Source organism: Urocitellus parryii, chromosome 6 (assembly GCF_045843805.1).
Source record: "Urocitellus parryii isolate mUroPar1 chromosome 6, mUroPar1.hap1, whole genome shotgun sequence".
Taxonomy (NCBI): domain Eukaryota; kingdom Metazoa; phylum Chordata; class Mammalia; order Rodentia; family Sciuridae; genus Urocitellus; species Urocitellus parryii.
Genome location: NC_135536.1, coordinates 11333149 through 11357153, shown reverse-complemented (window position 1 = coordinate 11357153; position 24005 = coordinate 11333149). Strand labels below are relative to the sequence as shown.

Below are 24005 nucleotides of genomic sequence, written 5' to 3'. Positions count from 1 at the left end.
AAAAAATTTCAAATGAAGAACACAAAAGGCACCTCCGTTCTATCATCAAGAGCATCTCTAAGAAACACTCCTTTAGTTCCTGGTGGATACTGGGACACACCAGTAAGCAGCATCCATGGTCCCACTTTATGGGGCTTTCAGCACAGCAGGAGGGAAGACCCCACTCTGTGTGTGATCCTTCTTTAAAATGTGGGTAAAATACCAGAACAGTTTGGTGTGGTGGTGGAGGATGGAGTCCCGGTCTTCTGGTGAGGGCGATTGGCTAATTCAAAGGATAGGCACAGGGTCCAGCAGCAAAGGCCCCACCAACCTCACCAGCATCAGAGCACCTCAGACCCACCTGGGCCCCAGACCATCTGCTTGTCTGAGGACAAGCAGCTGGATGGGAGCTCTCAACAGAAGAGCCCTTCCCGCCTGCTGTGCTTGTCTTCACACTAGTTCCAGGAATTGACCTGGCAAATATTGACCAGGCTGCTGGGTCTCCAACACCACTTTTCTGTGGCAGGAGGACGTGCAGGCTGAGGACCTGGGCCCGGCTTGCTGATAAGGCTCTGTGAGTACTGGGCTCCTGCCGGGAAGGAAGGCAGGTGGCAGTCACCGCTCTATCCCCCTCCTGCTCTCTAGTTCTCTGTTTCTCCATCTCTGGCTTCACAGGTAGGGGTGGGAGAAGTGAGTCCCCTCGAGTTAGAGTGGAATGAGCACTGCTTCTGAGTCTCCAAGTTAGAATTTCAGGTTCTCAATGACCTTTGGCATCCAAGACTTTGGACCGAGGAGCTCCGAATATTCACGGCAGATAAGACCACAGCAAAGGACGAAACTTACTAGAAATCTTGTGATGGGAAAAGAGGCATGCTTGGAAGCCCTGAGCTGGACCCAAGTCTTTCTCCTGCCTCCCTTTTATCGAGTGTTTGTCCTGCCCTGAGCCTCAGTTTCCCCAAATGGACAACTGGGCTAGGAATCCTTGTGCCTCAGGGTTCTCAGAAGGATTGAGTCAGAAACAAAGCAGGTGCCACCTGCATTTGGGCAGGACCATTCTCACTGCATGTGACCCTTCTGGGCAGTTTAAAGCTTCCATGTACCCAAATCTCACCCACTGAGTGCTAAGAGCACCCCCGTTTCTTGTGGTCGATATGACCAGAAACACCACCCACCTCTCCCATCCCTCCTCCCTAATTTACAAACCCATCTGTCCTAAAAACAGTGATACAACGTACCTAATATCCCCAGCCCTCTAATAAACACTTAATAAATGAAATGTTATAATGAATGGATAGGGTTCTTCATTTCCCTCTGGGATCTTTCTACAAAAGGAGCTATGAAATGAACTGGATGTCATTGCACTAAGCCTTGGTGAATGGGAAGAAAACCCCTATCACATTCTTTCTGTGTTAGGTGCTCTGTGTGTCTGTCACATAAGCCTTCACCTGCCTGCCCGGGAGGGGACTTTGCCTACATTTTGCAAAACTGACACCTTGTGAAGGAGGTTTCTTTGCACTGCGCGGCAGTGAGTTCCTGCAGAGCCTTGGTTGCAACCTAGGCCCCACTGGGAAGTCGAGGTCGTTTTGCAGGTCGGGAAGACCTTGGGGTGCCATGGGGGCAGAAAACGGTGCTGAGTTCAGTGGCATAGAAGGAATAAATGAGAAGTAGTTTCTGTGTTTCTGATTTTACCCAGGGACAGACCAAGTTTTAATTTGTTCTGCATCTTACAAATTTCCCATCAAAAAGGCAAATCTGAAATGTACAGGAAATGTCATAGAGCCACCCCCACTGAGCTGTGCGGAGGGAGGGAGGTCATGACCTTGGAAAAGTGCCCATCACACTTTGACCAGCAAACGCGTTTCGACATAACAGAGGAGACAGCATCTCGCCTCCCGGCCGCTGGGCTTTGAATAGTGGTTGGGCAGAGCGTTCAGGACACCAGGGCCAAATGCCACCTGGAACGCTACCCTCCCCAGCACTGCCACTACAGCTGTAATTTGTCCAGAGCTCATTAGTTTGGGCAAAGAGGATTCAAAGTGCTGATTAAATCACCAGTGTTTTCAGGACGATCTACCACAAGGCACCAGGAGGTCAGAATTTGGCCCCCACTGAAGGAACAATGGAAAGGGTGGTTTCAAGTGGAGCAGGAGGATATCAGGGTCTGCAGGATCCAGGGGTCTGTGCATGGGCAGGGGGACCTGAAAGGGAAAGGGAGGTTTTAAACACAGCGCGACACGGTGCCCTGCACATCCTGCCCGGAAGCCAGGGGTCTTCCTGTTTCTGTACCCCCAGTATCCCCTAGAGGTGGACCAGAGTTTCTTCCGGCATGTCTTATAACCAAGAGGTGTCGTACTCGTCTGCAGGGGCTGCTTTAACAAGCCGTTAAAGTGCTGCATTTAAACCACCAAAGCTTTTGTCTAGCAGCTCTGGAAGCTGAAGTCCAAGATCAAGGGGTGGGTAGAGCTGACTCCTCCTGAGGCCGTTGGGAAGAGTCTGCTCCAGGCCTCTCCCCAGCTCCTGGTGGTTGCCGGCCATCTTTGGCTTTGCCCAGTTGGTAGGATATCACCTGCAGTCTGTCTTCTCCATGGTGTGTCTCTGTGCCTAAAGCTCTTGTTTTATAAGGATCCCAGTCAAACTGGGTTAAGAGCCTACTCTAATGACCCCATCTTAACAAATTATACCTGTGATGATCCTATTTTCAAACAAGATCCCCTTCAGGGGTCCTAGTAGCTGAAGGTTCAGCTTATAAATTTGGAGCAAAAACAAGTCTACCCATGACAGACGGTTCCTAAACCTCCACATCAATCAAAGATGGAAGCTCCAGCCACTGCACATGACAGACAGCAGAGTCTTGATGGAGATGTGGAGACAGATCCATGCTCCCTCCTCTCCTCCCAGGACCCACCAATTCTGTGGCTTTGTCCTCACCCATGGGCCCCTCTCATCTGCGCCACCCGGTGGGTGACCCTCACATCCAGCTAAGGAAGGATCAGGAGGGCCCAGGGACCCCTCTTTCCCATGGGGCTGACGTGAGGCTTTGCACATCATCCTTTTCCTTCTGGAAGATGAAATTCTAGGTCAAGGCTGTGCCTAGGTGTGAGGCAGGCCTAGTGTCACTCATGGTCACAGTGTCCTGACCACTTGTTCCACAGCCCTCTTCTCCATTTATAGTAACATACACATTTGCTCATTTAACTAGTGCAGGCCACCCCAACTGGACCTGAAGCTTGTGGGGTCGGGAATTGGGATTTTTTTTTCTTCTCCCGACTCGATTTTCAATACGGGTTAATTTCTTGAGTCAGATAGATCCTTGAGAAGAAATGGAAAGAAGGAAGGAGGAAGGAAAGATGGAGGGAAGGTAGAGGAGATAGGAAGGGAGGGAGGCAGGGAGGGGAGCAGGATAAGCTATGGAAGATTCTTTTTGTAGCCCGGAGTCCTTTACTCAAAAACCTCTATCACATGTGGAGCAGAGAGAGGGCTGCTGGTCTTCCCCAAGCCTGGGAGGACTGTCATCTACCACTGTCCTCTGCAGTGTGCCTATGGCACCCTTGTGGGACAGTCTGAATGGTGGGTTTGATGGCCAAACAGGGGGGCAGATGAAGTCGCTTGGGAAGAGGAGGACTGACGTGTTCGAATCTTGCTTCCAGAGGATGGGGCCGGCTAGGCTGTGGCTGCTGGGAGCCGGGATCCTGGCCTCTGTCCACTGTCAGCCCTTTCCTGCCCATGGAGATAAGAGCCCAGGGGCACATCAACCCCCCAGCCATCAGCTCTCGGAGCCAGCTCCTGCCTACCACAAAGTCACACCCACCATTACCAGCTTCGCCTTGCGCCTGTACAAGCGGCTGGCGGCGGGCACCCCAGGAAACATCCTCTTCTCGCCCGTGAGCCTCTCCAGCACCCTGGCCCTGCTCTCCCTTGGGGCCCAAGGTGACACCTCAACACAGATCCTGGAGGGGCTGGGCTTCAACCTCACAGAGACCCCAGCAGCCGACGTCCACCGGGGCTTCCAGAGCCTCCTCCGCACCCTTGACCTGCCCAGCCCCAAACTTGAACTAAAAGTAGGGAGCTCCTTGTTCCTAGACAAGCGGCTCAAGCCCCTGCAGCACTTTTTGGACAGCACCAAGGAGCTGTATGGCGCTTTTGCTTTTTCTGCCAACTTCTCGGATCCGGCTACAACCTGGAGGCAGATCAATGAGTACGTGAGGAAGCAGACGTACGGGCACGTCACGGACGGCCTGCCCCAGTTCAGCCACGACACCCTCATGGTTCTCCTGAACTACATCTTCTTCAAAGGTGAGGGCTCGCTCAGACACAATGACTGGCGTCTCCTCTGTGAGTAGACACTGTCACCACACAGAGGTGACCAACACATCCTTGGGGGATGCTGTTTGCCTCTTGGGAATCTGCGAATGACAGCTTTCCTACCCTTGGGTAGCTCACATCCCACGTGGGTTGGAAGCAAGGAGCGGCCACAGAGCTCAGAGGGATGTCATGCTTTCAGGTGGGTGTAGGTGCCCTGGAGCTCTCGGAGGAGACGAGCATCCATGCAAACTTGGGGAGTGAGGGGAGGTTCCCCAGAAATGCAGGCCTCTGAGTGGAGACCTGAAGAGTGAATTGGATCTGCTCGGGTAAAGTTTCAGACAAAAGAAAGACCAGGAATTCCAGTCTCAACAGTAGAGTGACATGATCGCGTCTGTTTAGAAAGAGAGAGTGTGGCTGGGCGTGAAGATGGGAATCGGCCCCGCTACTCGACTGAGATAGGAAGATCATGGAGAGCAGGAGTTTGAGACTAGCTCAGGCAGGACAGTGAGACCCAGATTTAAAAAAACAAAGGAGCAAGATGAGCCTGGATACAGTGTGGAAATGGTTTGGAGGGAGTAAGGACGGGAGGGGAAAGACAAGTTAGGTGTTTCTCAAAGTGGACCAAATCCAGGTGACACTAACCTTGATAAACCTGTGGCTTTGGAAGTAGAATCTGCAGTACTTGGTCACTGATTGAGTGTCTCTGCATAAGCTGGTCATCTAGGGGTCACTGGGCCGAGGATCTGTTTAAAGGGCTTGGAAACAACCTGAGCTGTGCCGTCAGAATCAGGCCACTGATCTCAGCTCAAGATACTTCCTGGCTTTGTAAATGGCATGTTTACAGAAATGCACAAGCCTCAGTTTCCCCATCCCTAATATGGGGACGATGACACTTGTTTCTTGTTAATTTGGGGGATGATTTAGAGACTATGCCTCACCCATGGAAGGTGCTTAGTGGATGGGAATGCATTGTGGTCTCGAGAACTAAATTCCTCTGAAAAGAAGCCCAACCCTAGGCCCCTGGAGCTCAGACTCTGCTGACACTCTAGTGGCTAAGCCCTGGCCTGGATTCTGGCCTCCTGGCTCTGCCTCCAAGCTACTTCTTCACCTCACACTTACATACCCAAGAGACAGTCACCAGGCCGGTGTGGCTTTGTAGACAGCCGCCCAGAGTCGTTCTCCTGGGACATGTGCTCATGTGTTACGGGTCTTGTGTCCTCAGCCAAGTGGAAGCATCCTTTCGATCGCTACCAGACCCGGAAGCAGGAAAGCTTCTCCGTGGATGACAGGACCTCTCTCCGGGTTCCCATGATGCAGCAGAGGGAGATGCACAGGTTCCTCTATGACCAGGAGGTGGCGTGCACCGTGCTGCAGATAGAGTACAGTGGCAATGCCTGGCTGCTGCTGGTGCTCCCTGACCCTGGCAGGATGAGGCAGGTGGAGGCCGCTCTGCAGCCAGAGACCCTGAGAAAGTGGGGACAGCTGTTCCTGCCCAGGTAGGTGCCACATGGAAGGGTTCCCGCAATCTTTGCTCAAAAGCCGGAGCAGGTCTTGGTCAACTCCTGTCCCCAAACGCTAAATTCCAAGTTTGACTCTGGGATCCTGGGTAATTTTCTCTCCTCCTTGGGCCTCAGGTTTCCTCTGAGGCCTTGATTCCTCCTGAATTGCATTGCTTGCTGGATTAACTGAGTCCATAGTTAGACTGAAACCTGGATCCTAAATGCTCACTGGATGTGGACCATGATCCCTCCACCGGGTGTCCTGACCCCAATCTCATTTCCCCTGGCTTCCTTCGTTCTTCACATAGTAATTTAATATCACACGATAATAAAGTGTCACCAAAATGCCAGATAAAGGACGATCATTAAGAACAATCATTAGGTAAAGAAAATGTGGTATATATCCACAGTGGAGTTGTACTCGGCCATGAAGAATGAAGTCATGGCATTTGCTGGCAGATGGATGGAACCAGAGAAGATGAGGCTGCGTGAACTAAGCCAGCCTCAGCAGGTCAAGGGTCAAAGTTCTCTCTGACATGCAGAAGCTGGAGAGCAAGACCAAGGAGACACCAGTGGCTCAGAGAGGTCTGGCACCTCGGGAATCTTAGGAAGAGGGAGAAGAGTGGAATAGGGAAAGGCGACCGAGCGGGGGAAGGAGGGATGGAAAGGGGAATCCTGTCCCCTCTACTTGCTTTTAGATTGTGGCTTCCTCACTGCGGTTGCAGCTTCTTCTGATTCCCGAGGTCCCCCTCCCTGGCCCAGCCTTCTCAGTATGTGTCTCCCTTTATGGAGCGACCTGGGATGGAATCTGGTCCTGAATTCTAGATACCTCTAGCTGCAAAGAAACTGGCCCCAAACTAAGCAGCCCGGAGGCCAGCTGTTGCCCCTTGCTGCCCGGGTTGGCAGGGCCCCGTGGCCTGGTTCCCACTCCTGGGGGAGAGATGGGGGCTGGAGCCATCGAAGCCTCCTTTGCGTGGGTCTGGATGAGGCTGGGTGGGCTGGAGGGGATCCGGGCAAGGCCGGCTTCTCTTCCTGCAGGGTGTCCCCCAGGCTAGCCTGAGCGGAGCAGCTCAGTGTGACACTGTGTGGCCGCTCGCGGCTCCAAGGGAAGGGCCCTAAAAGGAAGGGAAGGCTCGTACCCTTTGAAGGGTTAGGTCCATAAATCAGCAGTGTCCCTCCTGCCGTATTGCACTGGCCGGAGAGCCACGGATCCCACCCAGATTCAAGAGGAGGGCTCATGCCCACCATCTCAGGTGGCAGTCCCACACGACCCAGTGGCTGCCAGCCCCTCCTGTGCCACACCGAGGCCTCAGAGTAGAGAGAGGCACTTTATACCTGGGCAGAAGTTAAAGCACCCAGGAAAGGAGATGCGGTAGGTCGAGGGGAAAGGCCAGGACTTAAGGAATTTTCTGAACCCGTGAAGCTCCAGTCAAACCCGGATTCCAGCCCCGTAGTTTTCGGTTCCCGCAGGGTGAGCCTGCCCCTCTCTCCCACTGCAGGAGGGAGTACCATAGAATCTTCTGGATTGAGTCGATTTTCCCTCAAAAAGGGTTTGCTTTGACTTCTCCGCAAAATGAGTAAAATTCTACTCATTGTCCCCCTCCCCCTCCCCCTGTCCCCCACCAGTGGCCTGGGGCTTGCCCACCCCAGATCTCCCTGTGAAAAATGTGTCAAGAAGGCCAAGATGTCCTTCCACTTCGGTTAGCCCCTGGACCCTCCTGTGGCCTAGGGATCAAACTGGTAACGATAATGATGAACCTCAGTTTGACCTTCTAGAGACATAAGTTCCCAAATTAGTTATTAACTAGTCAAATCCGGAGGTGCCCTGGCAATTGTCAACCAGTACTTAAGAAAAGACTAATCCCCAGGAGAGAAGGATGGATTTACTGTGGGTGGGAAGAATCTTCTGAGTTGGCCCCAGGAAGGGTGGCCATCTGACAGCCCAGGAGGCCCGGTTGCAGGAGGGAGTGACCTGTTCCTTGTGACTCGCATTTTGCACACCTGCTGTGCCACGGGATCCTCACAACAGCCCGTAGAGTGGGCATGTCTGCGCCGTTTCACAGACGAGGAAACAAGTTCAGACAGGTGGGAGATGGTGGTGGCCTGGGCGAGGGGAAGGCCAGGATAAGGAGTGAGGACACGGTTTGGAGGTTGAGCCACAGAAATCGCAGACAAATGAGATGTGGGGGTGGGAAATGTCACCAGCACTGACTTCGCACAGCCATCTGTGGATCTCATCAGTGAAGCCATTCAAAACCCCACTCCGGAGAGCCTTCCACAAGGGGATGAAGAGGAGGACAGGGGGCCATGTCAGGAGCCGTCGCAGGTCCAGCCCCAGACACTCCCTGAGGCCTGCAGCAAGGGAGCTCTGGCTAGGGAGGTGGAGTGTCCCCCACAGCAGGTGTGTCACGGGGGACTGCTCGCCCCCCACACTAGGAAACACTTGTCCCTCCCCGGGGCAGGCTGCCGACAGACGGGCAAGGGCAACACTGACAAGATGGTACATTTCTCTGATTCTCCCTTCAGCCTGCTCGACTTGCACCTGCCGAGGTTTTCCGTTTCCGCCACATATAACCTGGAAGAGATTCTTCCCCAAATCGGGCTCGACAGCATATTCAGCTTGGAAGCAGACCTCTCGGGGATCACTGGGCGGCTCAACAAGACCATCTCCAGGGTAAGGCAGTGGAGGTGCACGGGTGAGATGCAGGGCCTCTCCCTTCTCACATGGTGGGAAATCAAGTCCTCCAGTCTGTTCCCTATGCAGGGCCTGCAACATCGCGATCTTCATAGCTCCCTTCATGGACAACTCCCTTCCTGCCTCCCCTCCTCCTAGATCTGTGTTTTCTGTGCAGGAATAGTGTTCTGCATAGAGCAGGTACTCATTAGAGGTGATTCATGGGGCCATAATTTTCCCAGGTGTGGGATGGCTTTGTTTTGATTCCTAGTATGTCCTCTTACTGGGGCAGCTGTGGGACTCTACCTGCCTTCGTTATGGCTATGGGTAACAGTGGGACAAAAACAGGAGGTATCTCATTCAGCTTTGCTGCAGTAACAAACAACCCCTACATCAGCTAAATATCTGCTTCCCATGACTGCTTCCCTCAGGGATATAGGGGAAAGGAGAAGCCCCTGTCCTCTTCTGTCCTCACAGAAGAGGAGGAAAGCCAGAGAAAAAGTTCAACAGCTCATTAACACTTGTCCCCATGCCTGACCTGTGTCATGGCAGTGCCCAGGCCATTTGCTAGATTGGGTTCCACTTTCATGACCCCAGTCCATGGGGATGGGCCATGTTCTGCACTACAGGTGGCCCCACAAAACACATGGAATGGGCAAAGGTTGACAACCCTCCAACAGGAGGGGAGAGCTGATATTTGGGAATAAGAATGCAGTGGCCTCTGAGGGCAGAGGCTGCCTGCTGGACACTGGGGAGGAAGCTAGATGGGGTTCCACTTTCATGATCACGGTCTGTGGGATGGGGAGACAGTCAAGGCCCCTCTCTGAGCTTTGGTTAGGGGCATGGAGTGTGTGTGTGTGTGTGTGTGTGTGTGTGTGTGTGTGCGCATGCATGCTCCTGCGTTGTGCAGCAGGTGGGTGAAGAAGAAGGAAAAGAAATAGTCAAATGTCTTGAAGAGGCTTTTGCACAGTACCTTTTAAGTGCTTCTCTTTTCCTAGAACCTTTTGGAAAAGGGAACATCAAGGCCATTTTTATTTTTTTATCCAGCTTCTTTTAAAGGCTCAGAACCCTTTCTTCCTGGGAAATTGTGTGAAATGAGGTTAGAAAAGAAGTTCCTCCCGTGGGGCCAGTGGGGGGCTGGGTGACCCTGAGCTCTTTAGACCCCTGAGGTCGGCTGGGCTGGGCCTCCAGGCCTGGGCCAGACACAGGCGGCTCCAGCCAGGCTCAGGCCCTTTTGTCTTTCTGCCTGAGGGTGACGTCACTGTTGGGGGCGCGGGGGGGGGGGGGGACCCTCAGGAGAGAGAAAATGGAGAGAGAAGGGGATGAAGCGAAGGCTTCCTAGGCAGGCAGGGCCCTGGGGCCGATCAGATGGCTTCCTCCCCAGTGTCCAGCAGGCAGCCTCTGCCCTCAAAGGCCACTGAATTGAGCCGTCTCTGACTCTTCTCTCCTTCTAGGTGTCACACAAGGCCGCGGTGGACATGAATGAGAAGGGAACCCAGGCAGGGGCCGCCTCTGGCCTCCTCTCCCAGCCCCCGCCCCTAAACATGACGTCGGCCCCTCACGCCCATTTCAACAGGCCCTTCCTGCTGCTGCTTTGGGAGGTGACCACCCAGAGTCTGCTCTTCCTGGGAAAAGTCGTGAACCCAGTGGCAGGGTGACGGGGGTGGGAGGTCCCAGGGGTCCTCTCTCCCCACCAAACAGGAAGGCTGGGCCCCCTGCACTGCGGGAGGGCAGACCAGCTCGTGGGTGTGCAAAGGTGACAATAAAGTTGGCCCTGGGTGTCACGAACCCTGAGGAGCCCTGCTTAGGAGGGAGGCCGAGTCCGTGAGCAGCTTGAGCCACGCACCCTCCGATCCGCTCAGCTCTGGGGTTCACTGTGGCTGAAAGTTGAAAATGTCGACAGCGTTCATGTTGTGGCCTCCAGGAGGAGTTGCCACCGCCGTGTCAGGCCCTTTCCAAGTGTCCTTTGGGTAAGGGTCACAATAAAAGGCCCAGAGGACATAGGAGGAAGGAAGACATCTCCCCTTCACAGTGGCTGTTCTGCACTGTCAGCCACGGGACGAGCTCTGAGCTGTCACTGCTCAGGAGTTGACTCATCTGGAGGGAAGGCTGGCCCCAGGGAGGGCTCCCGGCCACATGCCATGGAGTGGGAGGCAGTGCAGTGGTGGTGAGCCTGGGGGAGGCCAAACGCAAGCACCAAGGAGACAAGAGGAGCCCAGGGCCAGCCCCAGGCCCAGGGAAGCAGGACGGTCAACATGGCAGGACGACAATGCAGACAGGGTGGGGGCGAGTGGGGGGCTGTGTCCAGTGGAGACAGAGCATCCCCTAGAGATGAAAGCTCAACCCCCCATCCCAGGTGTGCCCCTCAGGAGCACCATCTGAACCCGGCGGAGGAAATAAGAATGGGGTGTCCACTTATCCACCAGAGCTCTCCACTGTGAGAGGGGACCCCAGGCACTAAGATACGTTCTGACCTCTTTTCTGGATCTTTCAGCATTGAAGAGAAGTGTGTTTGTCTTTATTTATGGGGTGTTAGAAACCAGTCTGCTCTAAGACCATAAGAGGGGTGGGGTCTGCAAACACCCTGTCCCACTGCAGTCCCCAGCCCTGGCTCTCCAGCAGTGTCCCAGTGGTCACGTAGGAACAATATGCAGAAGGAAAGTGGAAGTCCAAGGCTCATTAAACCCCGAGCTGTGCCTCTGAACCAAGATCATTTACAAAGCCCTCCTCCATTGACCCAAATCCTGGGTCTTTCCACTCTGATGATCCAAAATGGGAAGCCAGGAGCAGGTGGGTAAAGGAAGGTGAGAGAGCAGAGAGAGAGAGAGAGAGAGAGAGAGAGAGAGAGAGAGAGAGAGAATATGTTTACCCTGTGCCCACGCTGAATGTGGGAAGTGACCCGGGTAAGAAAGCAATCTGTCCCCCAGAGGTAGAGAAGGGCGATCCGGCCAGCCCTGGCCAGCTTGACCCACCACTGTAGTATATGGAGGTGTTAGCAAGGGGACAGTTGACCTCCCCCTGAGTAGGGACAGCCAGAGACGAGAGCAGAGCACATCAGTTCAACCCACAGGTCTGCGGGTCAGCAAGCTCAGGCCACGTTCCCAAGTCCAAGCCCCAGATTCAGCTTGCGGGCTCCTGGTGGGAGTGTGTGCAAAACATCCGGGTTCCTGAGTGATGAAGTAACACCCAGAGAGCTGGGCTGGGAGGTCCCCCAACTTCAGCGGCATCTCCAGCAAGATGAACAGTGCAACCCTGAATCGCGTGAGTCTGTTGTGGAGCTCTGTGTGGGAGGGGGCTGGTTCTCAGAGTAATAGGAGGCCCTCAGATAGCAGGAAGCTGCGCCCACTTTTGATCACACACTCTTTTCCTGGAGAGAGCCAGTGTACTGAAGGGATGCTGGTCCCACACCCATCGCCCACCACCAAAGGCGAGCCCTGCCCCCTGCTGGTTGCAGAGGGTCACTGACATGCCCTGGAAGAGTCAGCAGCCCCCTCCTCCTGTTTGGCTGGGTTGGTGAGAGTCCTAAGAGGGTACGGTTGCCTGATAAAATATAGAGCACCCAGTGAAACCTGAATTTTAGATAACAGCAAATAATCTAGTATAAGTATGTCCCATACAATATTTAGGCTTTACCTAAAACATTTCTGCTGTTTATTTAATATTTGAACATCAGGGTGTCCTGTGACTTTATTTACTAAATCTGGAACCCCAGAAAGGCGTGCCTATGGTCAACACTCTAGAGTGTGTTGGAAGGAAGGAAACTCTCAGGATGCTAAGGGCAGACTGGCCCAGGCATCTGGGCAGACAGAAGAGAATCCAGAGGACAGAGCTGTGAGGAGGAGCCGGGGCAGGACCCTTGCTTCTGCTGTGAACAAATCCAGGTTGGCTTGCTGAGGAATGGCACGAAGCTCAGCTGCCCCCACCCCCAGCCTCTTGTCACACTGTGGGTGAGGCCATCCTCCACCAGTGACTCCAGCTGACCCACCACAGTCCGTAGCCAGGCCAGGCCTGCTTAGCTGGACTGCAGGTTCATGAGCTCGATATGTCCTCAAATGTCCATCGCTTTGACCCGATACATTTTGGGGTCTTTTTGTTATGCAGCAAACAGTAATTGATAGCAGAGAAAAGAAAGGGGTCCCGGGGATGGGCTTTGGGCAGTGTAGACTGAGAAGGCAACAAGACGAATCATAGCACCCAAGGGCCACGTCCTGTCAGGTCCACTGTTCTCTCCAAGGACTGGGCAGCGAGTCTTGGACGTAACCAGGTCCTCAGCACAGGGACCCTGCCAGCCTGAAGGCCTTTGAGCAGGGGCAGGGAGCCAGGGTGGGGCTTGATGGAGGGGAACCACCCATTGGTTCACCACCTGAGCTGTGTGTCCTGTCTGAAGATGGCTGGGCCATTCGACACCTTTCCTGGCAATTTGGAATCGGGGGCTTGTGGATGTCCTCACAGAGCTGTAGAACTACAGCCAAAAGGTCACAGATCAGTCGTTCAAGGACATATGTGAAATGTTCAAAAGAAAATGGAGCAGATGCAGAGAGGCCCTGGGCGGGAGAGCAGGGAGAGCTGAGTTCCCACCCTCAGCACTGGCCTGGGGCTTTGCAGAGGGCCATCAGGGTCCAGGGAGCGGATACATTTTCAGGCTGGTTCATGCAGGCAGAGCTGTGTTCACCTAAAGACACAGGGCCACCCACAGGAGCCCAGCTGCAGGCCATACCAGCATTTGTGAAAAGGTGGAAACCAGTGAGTCACCCGACAGCTCACAGTCTCTTCCACCCCACCCCAGTGGCCTCCATCTCAAGGCCAGACATCCTCCCAGCAGCTCTACCTGCATTGGTGGATGGGGTCTGTTTACATTACTGCAGGAGGCCTGCATGAATCCCTAGAAAGAATTGGGAAGAATTTAACACCAGATAAGAAGGCACCAAAAAAGACCATTAAACGAAGTATTTTAAAATGCAGAAATGGAGGTCATCAATCAGGCCTGCCTGTGTGTCCTGAGCTCAGATCTCAGTTCTGGGCTTTTGATGCCAAGAGAAAAAGTTCTAAGCTACCCAGAGCTTTCAGGGACAGGAGGCAGCAGAGCTCCGGGTGCACATAGTGATGCATTTCCTCCTTCTTGGATTCTAAGGCCAGTTGGGTTTGTATTCACACAGTCCCTCCTGCTCTGCTGTGGGAGGGTGCAGAAGTCCTGTCTTCATGATCCATGCTCCCAGCGGCTCTTTGAAGGTCAAGTATGTGCCAGGGTATCCAACTCCACTGGCCAAGTTGACAGAGTGATTTGAAAAAGTGGCTTCTGAGTTTGGGAGTAAGGTTTCAGTTAAGCTAGAGAAATAGGGAGCTGCTGGTCAAGACACTGCCGTCCCTCAGAGAGCTGTCCCAGAGGGGCAGTGGGCGCCCTGGCTAGTGACATCATGGGTGTGGTGCCACCCATTGTGTGGCTCAGGAATGAGACACAGCCACTCGGCAGTGAGGGCTTTTCAGCTTGACAAAAGCTGCCTTTGTGGATGTCTAATCTCGAGTCACACGTGACCATTGTGCAAGCCACGACAGCAATGTGAAAAGTAAACTGTGGTCATCCAAAAATGCACACCTAGGGATGCACCTGACCGGCTCTTGGTTACATATTTTTTTCTTATAGAAATACAAGTGATGCTTTTAAAATACACACACTTAATAAGATGGGATCCTGTTGTGATAAGTGCTTTTGTCATATTATTTTAATGACTTTCACATTCTATTTTTTTAGGAGTGGCCTGTGTTTTTCATTTGAAATTCTCCTTTGATGGACTCTTCGGTTGTTTTTATATTTTTAAACACCAAGAGGGACCTCGGTTGTCCAGCTGGACACATAAGGAGATGGAAAGGCTCCACCCGCTCCCAGGAAATACAGTCAAAAGCTGAACCGACTGAGGGATCCAGAGCGCCTCTGGGATCTGTGAGATGGGGAGGACGCAGGGAGGCTGGAGAGACCTGCGGGAGGTGCAGGGACGCATGACGGACCACAGCTGAGTCCATGAGCAGAAGCTGCCCTGGGAACCAGTGCGGGGCAGGGAAACCTGACCCATAGCAGGAAGTTGGGAGGCCGGGTTGATGTCCTCCAGGTGAAGTGCAGGGAGGCATGTCTGGCCAAGAAGAACACTTACCCACGGGTGTGGATGGAAGAGAAGAAACATCACAGATTGAGAGGAAACCACTTGCACACCCTCCTGCCATACCCAGGATCAAAGGAAAGCATCTTAAAAATAGTTTACAAAATGCTCTGTGTTATTAGGGTATTTCCCACCTTTTGAAATTAGCCCACCTAATTAATGCATCTTCCTTTTACACCCCCACCCCAAATATTTGCAAATAAATTACAGGCATTATGACCCTTTTCCTCCTTAACATTTAAGTATTTTTGTAGTTGTAGATGGATAGAATGCCTTTATTTTATTTATTTTTATGTGATGCTGAGGATGGAACCCAGTGCCTCATGCATGCTAGGCAGGCACTCAACCACGGAACTACAGCGCCAGCCCTCGCCTTAACATTTAGCCTGTATTTTCCAAGCCCCATAAAGCCCAGCACAGTGATTAAATCCAGGACTAAAATGTTTGTTGAATGGTATCTAGCATACACCATGCTAGGCTAATCTTGCTCTGAAGCCCCGAAGAACTTAAACCAGTGAGGGAAATCTGGACCTGTAGCTTAGATCAGCCACTTGGGGACCAGCAGCTCAGCAACACATAGCAGATGAGACAAATCCAGGAAAAGGAAGCAAGAGAGGAACCTGGGAAATGAAAGGCAAGGCAGAATCCATCAAGGTTTCCATGAGTTTCCAGGGAAGCCATTGGAAGAGGATATTTCTGAACTACAGCCAAAGGTTTAGGGACCTCTTTTTAGAAGAGAAAGAACAGAAAAGAGATGTGTTGTTCTTCCACACCCCAAAATATATAAGCCCACAGTCCTCCTCGGGGCCTCTATTACCTGTGACACTAAGGCCTTGAATAGCTGTAGCCATATCCAACCCCTGCCTCTCCTGGGTGCCTGACCCCCAACAGTGGTGTCTCCTGCCACCCTCAGGCCCAGGAAAAAGCAACTGTACTGTATTCTCAGCTGTTCTGGTGTTCTGCAGAAACTGGAACCAACCAGCCAAAGCAGGTAAATTTGCAGGGCTCAGGAACCAGGTAAGTAGGCCCCTCAGCCCATCAGCTGTGGTCCAGCCCCTTGTCCCTGTCAGTGGCTGTGCTCTCAAGGATGGAATCCCCACCCACCATAATTGTCCCAGGGATGAAGAGGGAAGGCTCAGCCAGATGACAACAGCCAGCCAAGCCTCTGGGGCTTTAGAGACATATAGAGTGCCGCTTCTCAACTCTCAGTGATAACTGGTTGGTCATATTTTGCATTTTTATGAATTCATCATGAGTCAATATTTTCATAAAATACCATAACACCAAATTATGAGAAAAAATAAAATGCAAAGCAAAGGAAACTAAAATAGAATATCAAATTTTATTGGATTCAACAGACATTAAATTGCATTTTAAAATATAGGAACAAACATAGGGAAAACTAAAAGCATTATGAAGACAGTACCCATTATTCATTGAAAATGTGCCTAGGGCATTTAGTATGGAGACTCGTTGTTAAATTCAACTTTCATAGTTCGGCAGCTATAACTAACCAAATAGTAAAAAGATAGGTAAGTGGTGATTTTCTGTACTAAACACTGAGACCCACTTTTGAATGAATACTGTTTTATCAGTATTAAGGTTTATAATATAATAAATGAGTATGATTCTTTTAATCTTTCTTCAGCTAGCTCAGGTTGATAACTGTCCCTTTAACAAGGGATAATGTATCAGCTTCTCAGCTATCTTTTACAAACACTCCTGATTGAAAAACCAGTCTAAAATGCTGTTGGGAAAGGAAGCTGATATATCTACAGTAATTTCTTGACAAAAAATTTTCAATGGGGTTTGTTTACCAGCCTGTAATTCAGGCCGAAGAATACACAAAGCAAATTTTTATGCCTCCAAGTTAGATGTTAATGTTAAGCTTTAAATTTTGAAAGGCTTGAATAAAAAATAACTTCATGGTAAAAGAAATAAATTAGAAAAATAAATATACACTTTCAGTTGCTCTGATTTTTAGGCATTTTTGGCTAAAGATTGCCAAACAAACCTTAAAGCATCACTTGTTGTAATGTGGTCATTAGTTAGTGGCTCATGCCACCTGCAACTCAACCCAGGTGTTCCATGACACTTGAGTGGACCCACATGCTTGGTCATGTGCTTGGACTTCATGACAATGTTAATTGTCCAAAATGCATCTGACCATTTACTCTCAATTTCCATTCTTATCTCATTGTGGACAGTTTGCAGACTGATGTGAGCCCGCAGACCATTCTTCAGGTAGTGCTGGTGTGGGGACTTCTATGGTATAAAGTACCTTTTTGTTAAATTTAATGAATTTCTGGTTAAGTGATGAAGCTTTTAAACATAATTTGTTATTTTTGTTTCTAGAAAAATCCCCCTCATGGCACAGAGCAGTGGGGCGAAGTTGATGCCTTGGGATGGGCCCTTCTTCTCTTACTTAACCTCAAAACAAACATCATCGGTGAACATTTCCGATTGATGATACAGCCACCCCTCATGCAAAGAAACATAAATGCATGGTTTCTTCAAACAGAAGTACAGGATCTATAGGAGATGTCCAGGCCACATCTTGTCCTTCTTGACCCTGACTTGATGAACTGGAAGCTGTGGTTGCATTGTAGTGTTAACTGTGGAATTGTTTAAGTAGGGGATGGAAGATTGAAAAAACAAAAGGGAAAATTGATAAAGCAATGGTACTGATAACCACGGGAATCAGAGCCCTTAATTCTGTAGGACTGGGGGAGCAAAGGAAATATGTGGCATTGTTTAGACAAAAAAGTCAATCTAATTATTAAGTTACTGTCTCTTAGCTCTGAATTCACCATTATATACCCTGCTGAGGCTTCTGTGTCAGGTGCTGCAGATAGGGAGACCCCTGAGGGCAGGAGGAGAAGCAGGAGACCTGTTTCTTCCTGCCTCTGAGCTGTCTCCCTCAGCAGCGTTTCCCCACCCTGGCAACAGCATGGCTCTCCCTCATCCTAGACCTGCCTCAGCACAACACTCCTTCCTCCTGCTCAGGGAGGGAAGTGGAGATGCACCCTCCCCTCAGGGCTCTGGGTTCCCCTGCTCAAGACCCCCTCCTACGGCCTTCTCAGTTTATTTTATTCTAACCTGTTTCCTTTGCTCCCCAAGTCTTACAGAAGTGGGGGCTCTGATTCCTGTGGTTATCAGCACTGTGTTTTCCCAACGTTCCCTTTTGCTTTTTCAATCTTCCATCCCCTTCTTAAGCAATTCCCCATATTCTCTCTGTTGAAAAAAAAGCCAGTCCTTCCTACTGGTTGATAATTGTGATGACATTCCTCCAGCACCTAGTTCAACTTTGTCCTCCATTGGTCGGAATTCTTTGTGAGAGTAATGAAAATTTTCATTTTAGCAAGATCCAAACCATATGTGGCCAGGCCTATTAGATGGGTTTTCCAGGGTCAAAATGCAGTGAAGGAAGGAAACCGTGATGATAAACCATGGCTCCGAGGCCTGTTTAGAAACAAGGACCCTAGCACATTGCTATGATGATGCATATAAACTCTAGAGTAGAGGCGGTCATATCATTTGCGGGGCTAGCACAATAATCCAGGAGTTGGTGGCTCCATCCCAGGTGGTGGTGGCGAAAGAGGTGAAGAGAGGGCAAATTCTAAATGCATTTTGAAGCCAATCTGACAAAGAGGTTTGCTGAGGATTAGATGGAAGTTGAGAGGAGTCAAAGATAGTCCCTGGGCTTTTGACCTAAGCAGCTGGAAGAATGGAGTTGCCATCAGTTGAGTTGGGGAAGTTATTAGGTGGATAAAGTTTCAGGAGAAATCCATGAGTTGAAGTATATGCACAGTTGACTTTGAAATGTCACTAGGTGTCCAAGTGCAAATGATTCCAAATCTTTGCTCTTTGACTTGATTTATCACTTCCCACTAGAATGAGGAAGCCTGATGTCAGTCACTTTCAGCTCCCATTTCAGCATCTCTGGTGTGCAGCACAGTGCCTGGACCACAATCATCTCAGAAAATAGCATTTGAGTGAATGGATGAAAAAAAAATTGTATACTACAGAGGTTCCAATTGAGGCCAAAGTTTGTCTTATTCAAGCTCCAACTCCACACTTGTTTTCCAGTCAGGAAGAGAATAACCATTTGGTTTTGTAAACTGCAGCTTCTAGTGTTCATTGGAAACCCATCTTACTAGCTCATCACTTGTTAGTTGAAGTCCTTCTTCCCCGAAGTAGAGAGAAACCTCTCAGAAGGAGACACAGGAGCTTTCTGTCCTTCTTTTATAAGTGTGGCCCAGCCTGGATTCTGCTGGAGACTTATTCAGTCAGAAGACAGGGCTTTGACAACATCTCAGTCTAGGAGGGGCCGAGGGACTGAGGTGGAGCAGGAGATGCCTCCTCCTTGCTTCTTTCTTTGTGTGTGGATGTGCTGTTTGTGTTGTTCCCCCATCTCCTAGGAAACCTGAAGAACATTCTAGAACAAGTTCTGTGGGAGCTTCCCTCTCTGCTCAAGTTCAAATCCAAGTCATTACAGACTGTCTGTTGGACACTTGTCAGGGGACCACAGCCAGGTGCCTCCTTTGCCTGGTGTCCAGCACAGAATAGGAGGAGCCCTCCTGGACACTCTGTACTTTCACCTTAATTCAGCCAGCTCGGCCTTCTGCACCAGTGTGACTCTATAATGAGCTGCCTATCCAGCACCTGACCTCTGATGTCACCTTCTTCATGGAGGTTTCCTTAACTAAAGATTGCCAAACAAACCTTAAAGCATCACTTGTTGTAATGTGGTCATTAGTTAGTGGCTCATGCCACCTGCAACTCAACCCAGGTGTTCCATGACACTTGAGCGGACCCACATGCTTGGTCATGTGCTTGGACTTCATGACAATGTTAATTGTCCAAAATGCATCTGACCATTTACTCTCAATTTCCATTCTTATCTCATTGTGGACAGTTTGCAGACTGATGTGAGCCCGCAGACCATTCTTTATGTAGTGCTGGTGTGGGGACTTCTATGGTATAAAGTACCTTTTTGTTAAATTTAATGAATTTCTGGTTAAGTGATGAAGCTTTTAAAATAATTTGTTATTTTTCCTTCTAGAAAAATCCACCTCATGGAACAGAGCAGTGGGGAGAAGTTGATGCCTTGGGATGGGCCCTTCTTCTCTTACTTAACCTCAAAACAAACATCATCAGTGAACATTTCCGCTTGGTGATACAGCCACCCCTCATGCAAAGAAACATAAATTCATGATTTTCTTCAAACAGAAGTACAGGATCTATAGGATATGTCCAGGCTACATCTGTCCTTCTTGACCCTGACTTGATGAACTGGAAGCTGTGGTTGCATTGTAGTGTTAACTGTGGAATTGTTTAAGTAGGGGATGGAAGATTGAAAAAGCAAAAGGGAAAATTGATAAAGCAATGGTACTGATAACTACGGGAATCAGAGCCCTCAATTCTGTAGGACTGGGGGAGCAAAGGAAATATGTGGCATTGTTTAGACAAAAAAAAAATCAGGGGAAAATCTAATGATTAAGTACTGTCTCTTAGCTCTGAATTCACCATTATATACCCTGCTGAGGCTTCTGTGTCAGGTGCTGCAGATAGGGAGACCCCTGAGGGCAGGAGGAGAAGCAGGAGACCTGTTTCTTCCTGCCTCTGAGCTGTCTCCCTCAGCAGCGTTTCCCCACCCTGGCAACAGCATGGCTCTCCCTCATCCTAGACCTGCCTCAGCACAACACTCCTTCCTCCTGCTCAGGGAGGGAAGTGGAGACGCACCCTCCCCTCAGGGCTCTGGGTTCCCCTGCTCAGGACCCCCTCCTACGGCCTTCTCAGTTTATTTTATTCTAACCTGTTTCTTTGCTCCCCAAGTCTTACAGAAGTGGGGGCTCTGATTCCTGTGGTTATCAGCACTGTGTTTTCCCAACGTTCCCTTTTGCTTTTTCAATCTTCCATCCCCTTCTTAAGCAATTCCCCATATTCTCTCTGTTGAAAAAAAAAAGCCAGTCCTTCCTACTGGTTGATAATTGTGATGACATTCCTCCAGCACCTAGTTCAACTTTGTCCTCCATTGGTCGGAATTCTTTGTGAAAGTAATGAAAATTTTCATTTTAGCAAGATCCAAACCATATGTGGCCAGGCCTATTAGATGGGCTTTCCAGGGTCGAAAATGCAGAGAAGGAAGGAAACCGTGATGATAAACCATGGCTCTGAGGCCTGTTTAGAAACAAGGACCCTAGCACATTGCTATGATGATGCATATAAACTCTAGAGTAGAGGCGGTCATATCAATTGCGGGGCTAGCACAATAATCCAGGAGACGGATAGTTCGTGGCTCTGTTCCAGGTGGTGGTGGAGAAAGAGGTGAAGAGAGGGTTAATTCTAAATGCATTTTGAAGCCAATCTGACAAAGAGGTTTGCTGAGGATTAGATGGAAGTTGAGAGGAGTCAAAGATAGTCCCAGGGCTTTTGACCTAAGCAGCTATAAGGATGGAGTTGCCATCAGTTGAGTTGGGGAAGGTATTAGTTGGATAAAGTTTCAGGAGAAATCCACGAGTTGAAGTATATGCACAGTTGACTTTGAAATGTCACTAGGTGTCCAAGTGCAAATGATTCCAAATCTTTGCTCTTTGACTTGATTTATCACTTCCCACTAGAATGAGGAAGCCTGATGTCAGTCCCTTTCAGCTCTCATTTCAGCATCTCTGGTGTGCAGCACAGTGCCTGGACCACAATCATCTCAGAAAATAGCATTTGAGTGAATGGATGAAAAAAAAATTGTATACTACAGAGGTTCCAATTGAGGCCAAAGTTTGTCTTATTCAAGCTCCAACTCCACACTTGTTTTCCAGTCAGGAAGAGAATAACCATTTGGTTTTGTAAACTGCAGCTTCTAGTGTTCATTGGAAACCCATCTTACTAGCTCATCACTTGTTAGTTGAAGTCCTTCTTCCCTGGAGTAGAGAGAAACCTCTCAGAAGGAGACACAGGAGCTTTCTGTCCTTCTTTTATAAGTGTGGCCCAGCCTGGATTCTGCTGGAGACTTATTCAGTCAGAAGACAGGGCTTTGACAACATCTCAGCTCTAGGAGGGGCCGAGGGACTGAGGTGGAGCAGGAGATGCCTCCTCCTTGCTTCTTTCTTTGTGTGTGGATGTGCTGTTTGTGTTGTTCCCCCATCTCCTAGGAAACCTGAAGAACATTCTAGAACAAGTTCTCTGGGGGCTTTCCTCTCTGCTCAAGTTCAAATCCAAGTCATTACAGACTGTCTGTTGGACACTTGTCAGGGGACCACAGCCAGGTGCCTCCTTTGCCTGGTGTCCAGCACAGAATAGGAGGAGCCCTTCTGGACACTCTGTACTTTCACCTTAATTCAGCCAGCTCGGCCTTCTGCACCAGTGTGACTTTATAATGAGCTGCCTATCCAACACCTGACCTCTGATGTCACCTTCTTCATGGAGGTTTTCTTAACTCCCCATTTGAGTTTATGTCCTGGCCGGTGCTAGGGGAATTGTGAGTTCTGGGTCATTCTGAAAGCAAATGACAGAATCTGTTACCTGTGGGTTGCACTGAGAGAGAGAGAAGCCCAGAGAACTTTCAGGATTCCAGACAACACTTGATAGACCAGCGTTTTGACTTTAATTACTTCAATGAAGGCATATATGTCACTTTCTTTCTAGCTTACACATGTTCAAAGTGGAATTTTTCAAAGTGATTAACCAAATAAACCCTAACAGAATGTCATTAAATTCTTCCAGAGGACTCCAGATGAATCTAGAATAGACATTGAGCTGATCTTGCCTCCCCACTCCCCTACCCCAGTCTCTGAAGGTGAGCCTGAGTTTGTAGAATGACCCATCTCAGTTGCCCCTAGAATGGGAAGCTTTCTACTCAGGGCCCTGGGAGCAAGGGTCTGTGGTCACCCTATGCCCCAGATAGTTACCCTTTACTCTTCCTGGATCTCCCAGATCCACATGCTGCAAAGCTCTGTGATAAGGGGACAGACCCTGAAAAAGATGAATTGACCCAGTGCTGTCATCCTTGTAACATTTCTGAGTCACCACCTTTGAAGGAAGGACATTCATCTTTGTGATTCACAATTTTCATCTGCAGAGACTCCAACACTCCCCACAAAAACACAAGGCAGGAAGGAGCCAAGGTTCTTGGTGGTGTCTCCCATCCCGTGGCTAATTTCTGACAGCTGTGGTCAAGAGACTTGATTTGGCCTGACTTTTCTTTTTCCTTTGTTGTCAACTTCCAAGGAGTCATAGGTAAAGTTGACAATTGTTTAGCATTTAGATTTATTTATGGTTTGATTTTTTTTAAGCAATTAAGTTACCAGATTAAGTTTGTGCAAAAATGAAGATGCTTATCTATGTAGTATCTACACAGTCAACAAAGGGCAACTGGCTGTGTTAGCCATCCTACCCCTGTCCTAGTGGCCATCTGGCAGGCAGGTGTCCTTGAAGAACAGCATCTGAGTGACTTGTGCTGAAAGGGTAGACAGTGCCCTCCCCACAGCTTTACAGGTAGAAGGTGAATCCAGGAAGTTCAAGGACCTCCACTGGGTGCATCTTTGAGAAGTTGAACAGAAGCTATCATGTTGACAAACAACTTCTCTTGGAGGACCGAGGGAGAGAGGGAACTGGTGATGGGACTAAAGTCCCAACCATAAGCACTGGCTTACGTAAAAAGGAAGGGAGCAGCTCCTGGTGGAAAGGAGCCAGGAAACTAGTCTTGAGGACTAAAAAGTCACCACAGGCAGTGACCGTTCTTCCTAGGCCCTCCTTACTGAAACCTGCAGCAAATCCACCCCAGCAACGTTATTTGAGGTGAGGCATGCACAGTTACAGTTGAAAGTGTAGAAGGGTCAGGCTCAAGATATGTGAATTCAAAGTGGAATTATCTGGGTTGCTGAAAGTAATTTAGGGATGGTCTCATTGTTTGAATGACCTAGAGTTCTTTGGAGCTTGTTTTCCTGATAAGACCCATCTCTAAAAGCTCATCAGAGGGGGAAGGATGTACTCTGACTTGGCTCTTTTTTTCTCTGTTGGGAATGACAGAACCACATTGATGTTTGGAATGTGGAAAGCATTTTACACTGTACATAAATCATCCTCGAGGCTCCAGGTGGCTCTCTGTATACAACCAGTGAGTCACAGGCAGACAGATGAGCCTCGGTGGGAAGACTTGGGGCATCCTCTGTTTGGGGATTTGTATCCAGCTGGTCTGGTCTCTGCTTTGGTCCATCATCCACACTTAGCCACAGTCCTGGGATTCGCCATTCTGTCCAGGAAGATTTCATAGGGAGAAATTTTGAAAACAAGTTGATTAACCTTTTTTCTTAACAACTGGTGTGATGGGCAAACTGGGAAGACTTGTATTTTAGGCACTTTTGTCTAGAGCCTGCTGTCCCATGTCAGGGGTGGGGGGAG

General features: G+C 49.8%; 1 protein-coding gene across 1 annotated transcript; it reads left to right on the top strand.

Annotated features, from left to right (window-relative positions):
* Window positions 1–491: 491 nt before the first annotated feature.
* Window positions 492–10216, top strand: LOC144255400 (serpin A11-like). Its single transcript, XM_077800053.1, has 5 exons — window positions 492–553; window positions 3627–4272; window positions 5504–5777; window positions 8307–8454; window positions 9909–10216. The coding sequence occupies exons 2-5, from the start codon at window positions 3630–3632 to the stop codon at window positions 10110–10112; spliced, it is 1269 nt and encodes a 422-aa protein (XP_077656179.1). The 5' UTR covers window positions 492–553; window positions 3627–3629; the 3' UTR covers window positions 10113–10216.
* The last annotated feature ends 13789 nt before the right edge of the window (window positions 10217–24005 follow it).